The 13307-nt window shown below is 41.9% G+C and overlaps 1 protein-coding gene across 6 annotated transcripts in view; it reads right to left on the bottom strand.

Moving 5' to 3' along the window:
- The window catches only part of inpp4b (inositol polyphosphate-4-phosphatase type II B), a 259571-nt gene that overhangs the window by 8266 nt on the left and 237998 nt on the right, over positions 1-13307 (bottom strand). For 4 of the 6 annotated variants that reach the window (XM_038271096.1, XM_038271098.1, XM_038271100.1 and 1 more), the window contains 7 exons: positions 11952-12127; positions 11697-11820; positions 11260-11386; positions 10314-10454; positions 7797-7894; positions 7230-7342; positions 5603-5757 (listed from right to left, as the gene is read on the bottom strand). In XM_038271096.1, the coding sequence (XP_038127024.1) occupies positions 5603-5757; positions 7230-7342; positions 7797-7894; positions 10314-10454; positions 11260-11386; positions 11697-11820; positions 11952-12127 (934 nt within the window). The remainder of the gene's footprint in view (positions 1-5602; positions 5758-7229; positions 7343-7796; positions 7895-10313; positions 10455-11259; positions 11387-11696; positions 11821-11951; positions 12128-13307) is intronic. The other 2 variants (XM_038271099.1, XM_038271097.1) reach the window with 1 other exon arrangement.

Here is a 13307-nt window from a genome sequence, read left to right as displayed (position 1 = left end):
AGCTTACGATGAGAAACCTCTTTAATTCAGTCAAACATTAACAAGTCAAAAATGTCTCACAGGTCGCACTTAGACTTTGACCTAAACTTTTTCTTCCTCGCTCTCGCTGTGTGTTTATGACTGTTGTGCTGCAGGAAGGTGAACCTCTGTCCCAGTTTCATTTCTTCATACACTTTTCTTCCAGGGCTTAATCCACAGCATCTCCATCTGTCAGACGGATCTCGCGGCTCCCACGCTCATCTAATGACGATGTTCCTCCTCATTTCAGAGTTTAGCATGTAGGCTAAAAGGTTGGGTGTTGATCAAAGGTGACTTGAGGACCTCCTGTATCATTCCAGCTGTGCCCATATGACTTGTGACGAACTATGAATGAGAATTCCTCTGGTTTTCTGTCAGATTGGGGTTTCCTCTCCTCTCCTCTCCTTATAGGCCGGTTGGAGGATGCCCTGACCAACAGCTGTCCTATCCCCATATTCATCCACCTGAGCTTAGATGTTAAACTTGCTTTAAACACCTGACCTCCAGCAGCTGGGTTCATGACAGACATTCACCACCTCTGACTTTTAAAGGGAAGCTGTCTGAATCTTGTTTGGTTGCATTAAGGTAAAAAGGGACTGATTATAACCTCTACAGATTTATATTGGCAGTTTCCACATCACAATATGCCACATGAAATCTTAATACTTAGCACTCAGGATGGTGGGCTGGATGAAGCGGCAATAAGAAAACATTTACAAAGGAGCTGTGAATTATTCGCAGAGGTTTGTAATAAGCTGATGTAACTTTAGTCTGTGGTTTTACAACCATCAGCAGAATAAACACCTGCAGCACACAGTGAAGCCGCCTGTCCCATCTGAGAGCGGCTGAAATGCTGCCATCTTTTCTTTCCCCAAAGAGTTCAACTAATTCTGCCATAAATATTACTTAATTATATGCAGCTTCACAATAACTCTCCATTTCCTTCTTCTAAATACCTGCTGCTGTAGCTGCTTTGGTCCAGCATTCAATATCTCCAGCCACCAGAGCATGTTATGTTATCACCAACTATATAAATAATTAACTGATGGCCATAATGCTGGGCATGTGTGACCACACTCTAGGCCTAGAAATGTGAACAATCTTTGGTTAGAAGGGTTCTTTCTTCCGTTCCTCTCAGAGGTTCTGGGGAAGATGTGTCTGTGAACGCTCCTCACCATCCAGGAGGCAACCAGGCTTCTTCCACCTCTCATCCAAAGAGTTTCTTCATATCAGATCATGGCTAGAAGTATCAAGCTAGGTAACACTGATAGGACCGCTGAGGTCACTGATTGCTACACAGCTTTAGTTCAATAACAGAACAAATTCAAGAGTGCTGCAGGGTGGGGCAGTTTGCAGCACTGCTGCCTTACAGCAAGAAGGTTCTGGGTTTTGTTCCTGGCTCAGAGTCTTTCTGCATGGAGTTAGCATGTTCACCCTGTGCATGCATGGGTTCTCTCTGGGTACTCCCCCACCTTCTCACTGTCCAAAAACATGACTGTTGGGTTAACTAAATTGTCTTTAAGTTAGCCTAAGAATAAAATGCTGTTCCTCTATGTTTTGTTCTGGGTTTTAAAGAAACAGCTGACCTGCTGGTAAATCAGATTGTATGGCAACATCAGCTGGTTGGTCAGTAACTCACACAGGGTTGAAAGCCTGAGCACAGATTCACATGTTTGCTTTGTATCTTTAAACATATTCCAAAAAAATAAAAGTAAAAACAATTTACTGGACTTTGTTTCCAAGTTTGAAGACGTTTCGCTTTCCATCCAGGAAGCTTTCTCAGTTCAAAATGTCAGAAATAGAGTTGAGTTTTGTTTTGAAAACATGCAATAGATGTACGATACATCTACACCTTATAGAAAACGACATTCTTTTTCTGGACCAGAAGGTTCACATTTTGGAAAAAGAAAATAGGTGGTTTGAGAGGGGCTTAAAGGAAGTCATCCATGAAAAAAACAACAACCTTAAACAGAGGGGGTGGATTTCAGCTATAAACAACCTACAATGCAGCACTTGAGTTAATCCCTTCCTGCTATCATCGCAGCCCCAGCCCCTTTACAGCAGAGGGGCGCCCATTCAGCCAGGCCAATAATTCCCTTTAATGACCAACCTTTCAGAAACTTAGATGGGTATGGGGAATTGCAGGTTAACAAAAGAAGCCAAATGACCCCCATCCCAAGGGTATTAGCATGTTTAAAAAAAAAAAAAAACAATGCCTTGTTGGGCTATTGTATAAGACCTCGAACTAAACGCTATTCCTGACATTTTGAATTGAGAAAGCTTCCTGGATGTGAAGCGAAATGTCTTAAAACTTGGAAACAAAGTCCAGTAGATTGTTTTTAACTTACTTTTTTTGGAATGACTATGACCTGGATGACTGAGAATCTTCACCAGCATATCTTTAAACATAGAACTGAACTGACGTTCTCTACTTTCTTAGGTCTAGTGAAGACGCAGGCAGCAGCATTCTGATCCACATTTTAGGCAGACCTGTGAGGACACAGCTGCAACCAGGCTGGGCTTCTTGTAAGCGCTCAGAGTTAGCATTCCAATTCTGAACCTCCACCTGAAAGGTCGTAATGCCCAGAAAGTGTGAAAATCTACGTTGTCCTCCTGAAATGTGGTAAAGATTTAGGAGAAACTTCCTGTCTTGTTAAAGTTATGCAAAAGGGTTTAAGATTATAAAGTAAAGCCCTTGCTATCAGGAAATTACAGAACTGAATGACTGAGATTATAGAACTATTTCAGTTAAAGACTTTACAGTCTGTCACAGACTGATTCTTTAGTTTCTCTTCCTGTGTGATCTCCACCTGTGCACCATGACATCATCAAAGACAGGTGCTGGGCTTCATAACTGTTGGGCAATCATGAGTCTGACAGGTTCCCTTAGATCTAGATCATCAACCAACACCATGATTGATTTCATAACTAAGGACATAATCCTTAAATTCCTTAGTTATCCAGAGATCAGCACGAACTAAATTCATCTTTAAAGGGTTTCTCAGGTCTGAACCCAATACTGTGGACCAACCGGGTTCTGTGCTTTTTACGTCACCAGCCTGTAGCTGGACATGAGCGCCTCAGAAGGGTCCAAAGTCTGATCTGATTAGATTGGAGCAGCAGTGGATGTTTCTCCTGCTGGTGTAAACATGATTTCCATGCAGGACAGGAGGAGGGTGGATGATAATGATGATGAAGGAGGAGAAGGAGGCACAGCTCATGGTGATGTGTTCTTAGGACAGGATGGTTTGGGTGCAAGGTTTTGCTGTATTATATGCAGATGCCTGCTATAATACCTCTGCTTTGCTTTTGGCCTGTCTACTTCATTATGAATAGGGAGGAGGAATTTGGTTTCAGGAACTTCTCGGAGGTGATCTAAGAGCAGACAGATCTTGTCCTGCCTGTTTTACTGGTACGGTACTGTGCAAAAGTTTTCGCTCCAAAGTTCAGATGTAATAAACGGCATGTGGCTCCTTTACTTCAACCAGGTACTGATGAATACTTAAGCAAATATGTAGCAGATGATGCTGTTTCCCTGTTTCCATACAAACTCCCTTTGTTTTAACTTATATTTTTAATTTGAATGTGATAATCAAATACTGTCATTATAAAAGGGAAAGATTTGTTTTTACATAACGATTGTTTTAATTGGGGAAAAAAGCTGTTTATAGTCTCACCCTCTGAGACCTTCATGTGTATCTTTGGGGACCAACTCCCATAAAGCATTGGTGAAAACCAGCAAGGACTCCTTAATCCACCATCCAGGTGTCACCTAACATTGTCTTTTTATGGAGCAGGGGAGAGGTGATGTCTCTCATGAGTTCATATTATCTTTAAATACGTTGGTTTGGACGGATTCGTCTTCTAAATAAGGTAATTATCATTTAGTTCAACTCAATTCAGGTTATTTACATAGCTCCAATTCACAACATGTCATCTGAAGGCACTTTATAGAGACAATTCAACCAGATCATCCAGTCAGATGGTTAAAAGTTTTCTATGTAAGGAAAACCAGTTGATTATATTAACCCATCCATTAGCAATCCCTCACACCGAGCATTCTATTAGCGACATTTGAGAGGAAAAACTCCCTTTTAACAGGATCAAACCTCCAGCAGAACCAGAACCAGTGTTAGCGGCCATCTGCCAACTGGGGTTCAAGGAGAAAGAAGCTATCATAATCTGGCCTGATAGCTTCCCCATAATTGTTAATTTCACTCACCTGCCAAGTTCTGCCTGGTTCCTAATTTTTACGCATCTTTTCCACCTATGTCTGTACTTAATATTCGGTTCAGCCCAAGCGATTGGGGCCAGATCATTATTTGTTTTCCATTTGTCTGTTTGGTAGTTTTAGTTTATTCCATGGTTCATGTCCTAGTTCCTGGCAGCCAGTGGATTGAGAGGGTTTTTTGTGTTTGTCCTGTCCTCTGATTGTGTCCTGGTCCAAGTTCAGTTTTATCCCTGTAAACCTGGCTCCTACGAGGAGACCAGTTTAAAGTTTCCTGCAGAAATTCTGGTACAACGTCTTGTCTCTGTTCTCTCAACCACTGAGCCTGTCCGTCTGCATCGGAGCCTGCCTGTCTGCATCTGTGCGTGTCTGTGTGGGCACGCTTCTGCACCCGTCTGACTCTGGACTCTCAACCTGCCTGAACGCTCTGTGGGTTCCTGGAGTCCTGGATCCTTCTGTTCCTGTTTGGGTCTAAACTTCGGATCAGCTGTGGACTCTTGGGTTCCTGGACTGTTCCGGCCTACTCTTTTTTTTCCCCTTCCTGGATCGGCCTCCTGTATGTTCTATGGGGCTGCGGCATCTGACACTTTTGGAAGAACAAGCCAGCCGGCTGGATCTAATCTCTTTAGAAGAGCATGGACTGAACTGTCAAACCAGGTAAGTGACTCAGTCTGATAATCATCTCTTGTTAGATGATCGTGGTCACTAACCTGTGTTTTTCCCTACAGAAAGTGACACCTATTAGGCAGTGCCCTGCTCCCCTTTCCCTGCAGTCGCTGCAGGTCCACAGATCAAAAGCAGCCCGTTTCAGTTCTGTTATGTTCGGTTTTGTTTTAATAAACATTCAAAACTTTCCTACTGACTCTCTCACCTTGAATACAGGGTCCATCTGTCCTGATTTCGTGACAGAAGCAGATACACATAAAGAAGCAGAGAAATAAAAGGCAACTGTCAATCAGCTCTAAAGGTGTCTAGGAAAGACACAGCCAAGCAGATGAGCTCAGAGTGACATTTATCTACTTGGTTTATCATAATTTTCATCTAGTGAGACTTCCTTCACAATCCAAAATATTCTTAGGGTGAGAAAATGACCAAACCAGAATTGTTTGAGGGTGCCAATACTTTTGGCAGCACAGTAGAAACAGATGAGGACCAAAGTTTTGGGGAACACCTATAAGCTGTGCATTGTTCCAAACTTTTCCACAGCACCGTACGTCCAGAGAAAGTTCCTCTATCCGCTAAATGTCAGGATCTCTGAGGTGTGGGGAGTTGTGATTTTCTCCCGTCCCCTAAAAGACCAGAGGCAATAACACCGTGCACTCTCTGAGATGAGGAAAGCTTTTAGCTGAGTCTCACCTTCGCATGCAGTCCAGAGCGCGGACGAAGAAGTCCTTGCTGAGCTGGTGTTCATCCCTCAGGAGGGAGCACTGCTCTAACGTGACAGACATGGATGTTCGGTCTTTGGCACTTTTACAGCTGGTGAACCGGATTCCATTCAACCTTCGGCAAATCTGGAAACAGGTGAGTCATTGCATCAGGCATCATTTAACGTAAGCAAAAAAAAAGCTCTTTGTGAGAGAAGGTGGACTAATCCTTTGCTGCTGGGTGTATTTGGTAATGAGCAGTAAATAGCAGTATACAGACCCAGAACGCCTCTTTTTATCAGTCTGAGCTCCCCTTAAACACCAGCGCTAACTAATCTAACAGCTGTTATTAGCTATGACCTGAAAGCTGCAGGTCTAGCCCCCCATCCATCTGCTGCTGAGCCCTGTCAGTCAGCTGACTGAAAATAAACCACTCTATCTTAATCCTTCTTGAGCATTCTGGATAAAAAATCTGAGAGCCATAATAACTGAAAAGGGATCATCAATCGTTCTTATTATGGTATGGATGCTGTTTGGATCAAACTCTACTATCTAGATCTGTGTTTAATATGCTGCACACTCATTTTCAGTCAGAATTTATTATTGTTTTAGACTGATTTTAACTCAGAAACAACTAAAACGCAAGATTGTTAAGATTACTTTTTTAATATTTTGTTTATCTTGATCACTGTGGGTCTTGTAACAAAACGGATCATGGAAACACTGATGGTGACAACCTCCACTAAAAGGGAAATCACTCTTGTAGTGTGCTGTGTCTAAGCACATTGATGGAAAGTTGAGTGGAAGGAAAACGTGGAGATCCAGGTCTTACCTACTGAATGGAAACACTCTACTGCATATATTTTTAGAGACTTTCTTGTTCATTAACGTTTATACCTTGGAAAGTCTCAGTCTAAGAAGCAGCAGCAAAAATCAACACTTTACTTTTTAAAATCAAATAATTTTTGTTTTTAATTGTTTTTATACATCCTTTGTTTTACTGAAGGGGGTTTGAATCAGATGCTGGGTTCAATTTATTCTTAATCTCCTCAACAAATGTCCGACTACAACGAGCAATAGTTTTTAGTTATTTAAAAACAAACAGAAAAGCACCAATAAAAGCTCCATAAAGTGTTAATACTGAGGAATAAAAGCTAAGATTTCAACAATGGCCGCAACATGGTGGACTCTACATCAGGATACATTAAATTTTTAAGTTAAACATTCAGCCGACTTTTATCATCACCTTTGCTCCACTCACTTTCAAGCAAATTTGTTCAAAAGCTCTGACACCATGAGATGGAGCAGAGATAAGGAGCAAATACGTGCAGTGGAGCATTGACAGCAGGCTGCAGCTTGTGCACCTTCATACAACATGTCTTTAATCAGGACAAACCCAACCGTCTTCCAGCAGCAAACAGAGCCGTCATAGGTCAGAATCCAAACAGTGTCATCTTCCACAGCCATCAATCTTTCTATTGACTTTGGCTGTTGGCCTAAATTAAAGCATACATCAACTGTAGCATGACAGCGTTTGTACTTTAGCAAAAATCAAACTCCCATAACCTTTCAAATGGTAGAGAGACAGAAAGAGAAGGTTTGTTAATAACTGAACTCACAGTTCCAGCGATCCAGAGTATTTCCACATTCTTCCTCTTCTTTGTGACTACATTCTGGCCCAGTGTTTCAAGTAATTCCTTAACGTCAGCGTGTGTCTGAAAACACGGTAGACCTGTTTGGAGCAAAACAAAAACAGGCTGAAGCAGTGAAGGTCTGAGAGCAGTGAAAGCAGGCCCATTAAAACCCTAAATCTGATTCAGGCTCCAACTTTCTGACCCGTTTCACTTCCAGACACTTCTGGCCCAGTTATGTTTTTCGTAAAGCGTAATTACTTTGTCTTTAAATTATACAGTAACCTCAGAACGGGAAAATTACATTTTCTAGATGTCATTATAAATGATCATGCGGGATCATCTGAAACCAAGATTCTGGGACTCTCTGCTAGGACAAACATTCACAGCCCCACTTGATGGGTTAATTTAACTACATTTTACAAGATTTATTGTTTCCTGACCTCAGCATCTGTTTTACTGCAGCAGATTAATGTGGGACATCCAGTGAGTCTGAAGATGTCTACATTTCTACAGCCCTTAGCTTAATAGATGCTTCAATACATAAAGACTTACATTCTAGTGGCAGCTTTTCTCTTAATGTTTTATAATAGGCCTCGAGAACCTCAAAGTTCTTCTGGTTTATTCTTTCTTGAAGAGAGACATCGCCAAACCTGTGAACAGATATAAGTAGTTAGAGAACACATTCTTCTGCTTTAACCAATGATTTCAACTTTTTAGATGCAGAGGCTAGTGGGAGACAATGTCTAACTGGCAGCTGCAAAGAGTCTGATAGACTTGGGTGGAAATTGCTCTGCAGAGAATGGAGTTACAGCTAGCTGGAGTAGCAGCAGGTCCAGAGGATCTTTGTTACACTAAAGGGGATCCAGTCTGACTGACTGACAGACTGACAGACTGCTCTGCTGATTGATCCGAATTATAACCTGCCATGAAAACAAACAGGTGACCAACTGAAGGTAAAGTAGTGTGAGATTCATTCAAACCTTTAAAATTGTTTTCTCTGAGTGTCAAACTAATATTTTTGATTGCTCACGGGGCCCAGCATGTTAACTTAATTAAGATTTCAAATATTACGGTCAGAATTTTTAGCCACAAGGTTCTACTGTTCTCTGGGAAAAGGCTTTGAAGCATTCGATGCAGGACCAGCAGATTCCAAAACATCATCTTTCTGCCATCAGACCGCTGAATGTTGAAAAAAACTCTAAATCATATCACAGACCCTGCATCAAACTGAACATAACAATGCGTTTTTTTGCACCATGTTTTTTCTCCCACAATGTTTACATTGATCACTGCTGCACCTTAAGAAAATGGAAATGTTATGAGAGCTGACAATAAGTCAAAGTCCTCACTTGGGGGAAGAAGGAGATGATAGGACGAGGGACAAGAGTCAGCATCTCCCTCCTTGGACATCTTATGCAAAACATTACCTATTGTCAATCATGTGCAATATTTGTCTCTCTCACTGTGCAATAACACATGCCACCTACTGTGTAGCTGTGTAATTTTTTATTTATAAGGTCAGTACATCTCTGCAGTACAAGTGCAATGACCCAAGTCAATTACTGTGTAGTCTTCCCTTAGCTCTCTACTGTACAGACATTTTTTTAAATATATATCTAGAGGAAACATATTCCAGGACATTACAATTTTTTTCTTTTTTTTAATGCTTTTTTGTGCTATATATGCTCTTTTTATATTGTCTGTTGCATTTTTATCTTGAATGGTATCTTGCTTTAACTCTTTGTACTTTATATAAGCTACTGGAACTAGAATTTCCCTGAGGAAGTAATCCCAAGGGACAAATAAAGTTTAGTATAAATCTAAGTTTAGAGTTCTGTAAAAGTTTAAAAAATAATCCACTGGACTTGGTTTCCAAGATTTGAAGACGTTTCGCTTCCCCTCCAGGAAGCTTTCTTAATTCAAATGTCTGGATCCGCAGATCTAGACATTTGAGAGGGGAGTGAAGGAAGCCATCTATGTTTAGAGAGAAAAAACAACTTTAAACAGAGGTGGGGGACTCAGATTCCAGCTTCCAAAACATACAATTCAGTTATAGAGATGATCCCTTCCAGATATCACCACACCCCCCACCCCATCACAGAGGAACAAAGTACCTCCTCTCTTCAGCCGGTGAACAATACCTCCTTAACGACCGACCTTCAGAATCATAGACAGGTTTCAGATATTACAGGCTAACATTGGAACCAAACGACCCACTCACCCATTGCATGTTTCCAAGCAATACAAGGCCTTGTCTATATAAAGACCCAAACTCACTGTGGATCCAGACATTTGACTTGAGAAAGCTTCCTGGAGGGGAAGCGAAACGTCTTCAAATCTTGGAAACCAAGTCCAGTGGATTGTTTTTTAAACTTTTATGGAATGACTATGACCTGGATGACTGAGAATCTTCATCAGCATAAGTTTAGAGTTTTTCAGAGAGATTGCAGAGAATGCGTCGAACAACTCAAGCTTTTCTTAGCCCCGCCCATTCCCCCACCGATTGGCCAAAGGAACGCTACATCAAGTTAGCCTAGCTCATTAGAAACATGAGGAAATGTTACCTTCTGCACAGCATAATAGAGCCTGAACACCACAGACAGCATCCTTTCTGAAAGGCCCTCAGAGGGACCAGAGGTGAAGATGGGGTTCAGAGGTCATCATTAGAAAGTCTAGACAATTCAAGATGAGGTTGAAGCTTCTGATACTTAGTTAATTCCTGATTGTCCACAAAGGATGGTTTCCTGTGGAATATTGTCTTTTTTTGTAGCAAATCATCAACTTATTTGTAAAAAGGCAGCTTATGTGACAGAAGTTGCTTCATATTGAGTCTTGCATTATTCTTTAACAAGCTGTCAGGGCGATCCTCAGAGGAAAACATAAGTCTCTGCTCTGTAGGCTAGATACTGACAGCTCCTAACCTTTCCCCTAAAATATTACAGCAGCTTAAAATAGTGAGATGGAAAAAATGAGGAGACAGATCATTAAAGCATTGGTAGAGTCAAACCAAACATCTAATCAGTTGAGATCTTCTAGAACAATGTTTGTTTCAAGGAGGTGCTGCAGTACCTCTCAGCTATGGTCTGCTGCTCATTGATGCCCACGTTGAACAGCACCGGGAACACTCGCAGAGGCTTGCCCCCCTTGATCTCTTCTGGCAAGGACTGGAAAATCACTTGTGGTAATGGCACTTCGACAGTGAAGTGGTCTCTGGATTCAATAGAAAAGAGCAAAGAGGTCATTAGAAGACATTCAATACGTTCTGCACTTCTGTTGGACAAAAAACCCTTCGGGAAGTTGTAAATGTGACACCTGAGAAAAGTTTGGACATGCTCAGAGAGAAACTGAAGGAGTTTGAGAGATGAAGACAGCAGAGGAAGGGCATAAAACTGCCCTCAGCACTCTAAGATTCAGCCAGAATTCCTGGAATTGGAAGACTTACATATGAAATCTCTCAGGTGGATTACTGCTTTACTTTAACTCTATTGTAAACAACTGCTGAGAGGTTTCCTTTCCAGATTCAGAACAAAAGCAGACTTTTAGGGCATAAATAGATTATCTATTAAATAGTTCATTGTCTTTCATTGTTGTTGATTATTCTGATTATCTGAACATGTGAGGATTTCAGTTCACAAAAACCTAAAAAGAATTTATGTGAACTGGTTCAATGGAACAATTAGCTCCTGGTGACAAATTTTGGAAATAAAGTATTTGCTTGGATTGCAGAGAAGCAATCTTTTTTGTGCATTTTTTTCCAGCTCATTACACTCTCTGCATTTAATCCATCACCTTGGAGAGCAGTGGGCTGCCATTTGCGGCGCCTGGTGGGGAGCAGTGTGGGGTTCAGGGTCTTTGCGAGGGAACCCAGAATGCCGGAGTATGTCGGAGTGGGTTTTTAAACTCACAACCTCAGGATTCCAAGCTCTATACACTAACCACTAGGCCACCACTCCCCTATTTTTATTTTTTATATATTGTGGGTTATTCCATCTTTGGGAACGGGGGAGGGTCTCACCGTCGGCCACAAACTGAAGGCTGCAGCTCACCAAGGTCCTCGGCTTTGGCCTCTGTGATCCTGAATACGACCTTCTGCAGGTCAGAGATTCCAACCTCCATGTCTTCCAGCATCCCGATCTCCTCACCTTAAACAGGAAGACAAAACACCGACTTTATCACTGACTCTAGTTTTCCGCTTTTATTCTACTGTTTATATTTCAATAGGAAGGAACTGAATGACACGGAGAGGGGCATTGTGCCAAAACCAACAACTGAATGATTCACTGACTTATTTTTAACGTGGTGCAATGATTCACTGACTTATTTTTAACGTGGTGCAACTTGCCACCGCCTTATCACTCACCAGCTGATTTAATCACTAAACATCTCTTTCGAGGGTTAATTTTCTGCAAATATTCAGAGTAGGCTTAGTGCCAGCTGCTGGCTTTGACTCACTGTAGGTACTTAGGAGGCTCTCAAACTGAGCCACCAGGCCAACCAGGTGGAGCTGCCTCAGGAAGTCTTTGTCCTGCAAGCCGGCATACAGCTTCATCACAAAGCCACACGCCAATGCAGCCAGCTGTGGGTGTGAAACAACAACAAGTTCAAGTTCTACTTTGACCTTTCTGGGTCAAACACAATGACATGTTGACATAAAAACACTGAACCTGATCACTCAGTTCTATCTATAGGACTGCTGCTGCCACCTACTGCCTGACTGAAGACCACGTCTCTCCTCTGCTGCAGATGGAAGCCTTGGGGTATGCTGCACACTGCCTCCTGCAGGAGGACGAATGTCATTGCTCTCTTTGCTTTCTCCACCACATTCATTACACACTCCTTCAATCTGCTCACTGGAGGACTCAGCTGCTCTCGCCAGTCACCTGCTGAGAGAAATGGAATGGCATGAACCTTAGTTCCACAACAGGACTATGAATACAGAGAAAATGGAAAAAAAACAGAACTTAATAGAAGGAGATATTTGGAAATGGCTGCAAGGTGGTGCAGTTTGTAGCACTGCTGCCTTGCATCAAGAAGGTTCCGGGTTTGATTCCCAGCCTGGGGAGGTTGGGAGTTTGCATGTTGTCCTGTGCTATAGGGATTTTTCTCTGAGTACTTCAGCTTCCTCTCACAGTTAAAAAAAAATAACCGTTAGGTTCATTGGCATTGCTAAAATGTCCTTAGGTGTTAGAATGTGTGTGTGCATATCGGTTATATGTATTTGTTTGTTTCTGTGTTGCCCCCCAACAGACTGGCGACCCAGCCTCTCGCTCATAGACTGCCGGAGATAGACACCTGCCCCACCATGAACCTGATGGAATAAGCAGAAGATGGATGGATGGAAATGGGTGGTGGGCATTTCAAGCAGTAAAGTATGAAACATTCAAAAAGTGTAAAGGCTATAAAGAAATTACTTTGTTAAAGCAATGTTTGTCAGGTTCCCCTTGATGTTAAAATAATGCTTAAATGGTCCCATGCCACCTTTAACATCAAAGTCAAGGACCCTTTCTAGGCTCAGTTTCCTCAAATTCAATTTACCTGCAGCATTTTCATTTTCTAAAAACATCCCACTAACAGGCCATAAACATAGTTTTTAAACTTTGAAGGGTTTGAAGCATTGTGAAAACCTTCTGTTTAATTACACCATACATGAGAGGTTTCTGCACCTCTATGAGCAGTTTCAGACTTACTCTGTGGAAGAAACCACAATCTCAGTGGTTCTAATATCTCACACAGTTCAGTTGACTGGAGGAACTGCGTGGGGGAGGAAGCTAAGAGATCCTGTAGGATACTTTCATAGGAAAACCCTAGAGTAGGCATCCCCAAAGTTGATCCTCGAGGGCCGCAGTCCTGCAGGTTTTAGAGGTTTCTCTGCTTTAGCACAGCTGATGCTGATGAATCCAGTTCAGCAAAAGCCTGTTAATCAACTATTAATGTAAATCAGCTGTGCTGGAGCAGGGAAACCTCTAAAACCTGCAGGACAACGGCCCTTGAGGACCGACTTTGGGGATGCTTGCCCTAGAGTAACCAGTAAGTAAGTAAGGGTTTATTTATATGGCATCTTTC

Source organism: Cyprinodon tularosa, unplaced genomic scaffold (assembly GCF_016077235.1).
Source record: "Cyprinodon tularosa strain WSP-4 unplaced genomic scaffold, ASM1607723v1 ctg79, whole genome shotgun sequence".
In the NCBI taxonomy this organism is placed as follows: domain Eukaryota; kingdom Metazoa; phylum Chordata; class Actinopteri; order Cyprinodontiformes; family Cyprinodontidae; genus Cyprinodon; species Cyprinodon tularosa.
Note: the sequence above shows the minus strand (reverse complement) of the source record. Positions and strands in the feature narration are given on the sequence as shown.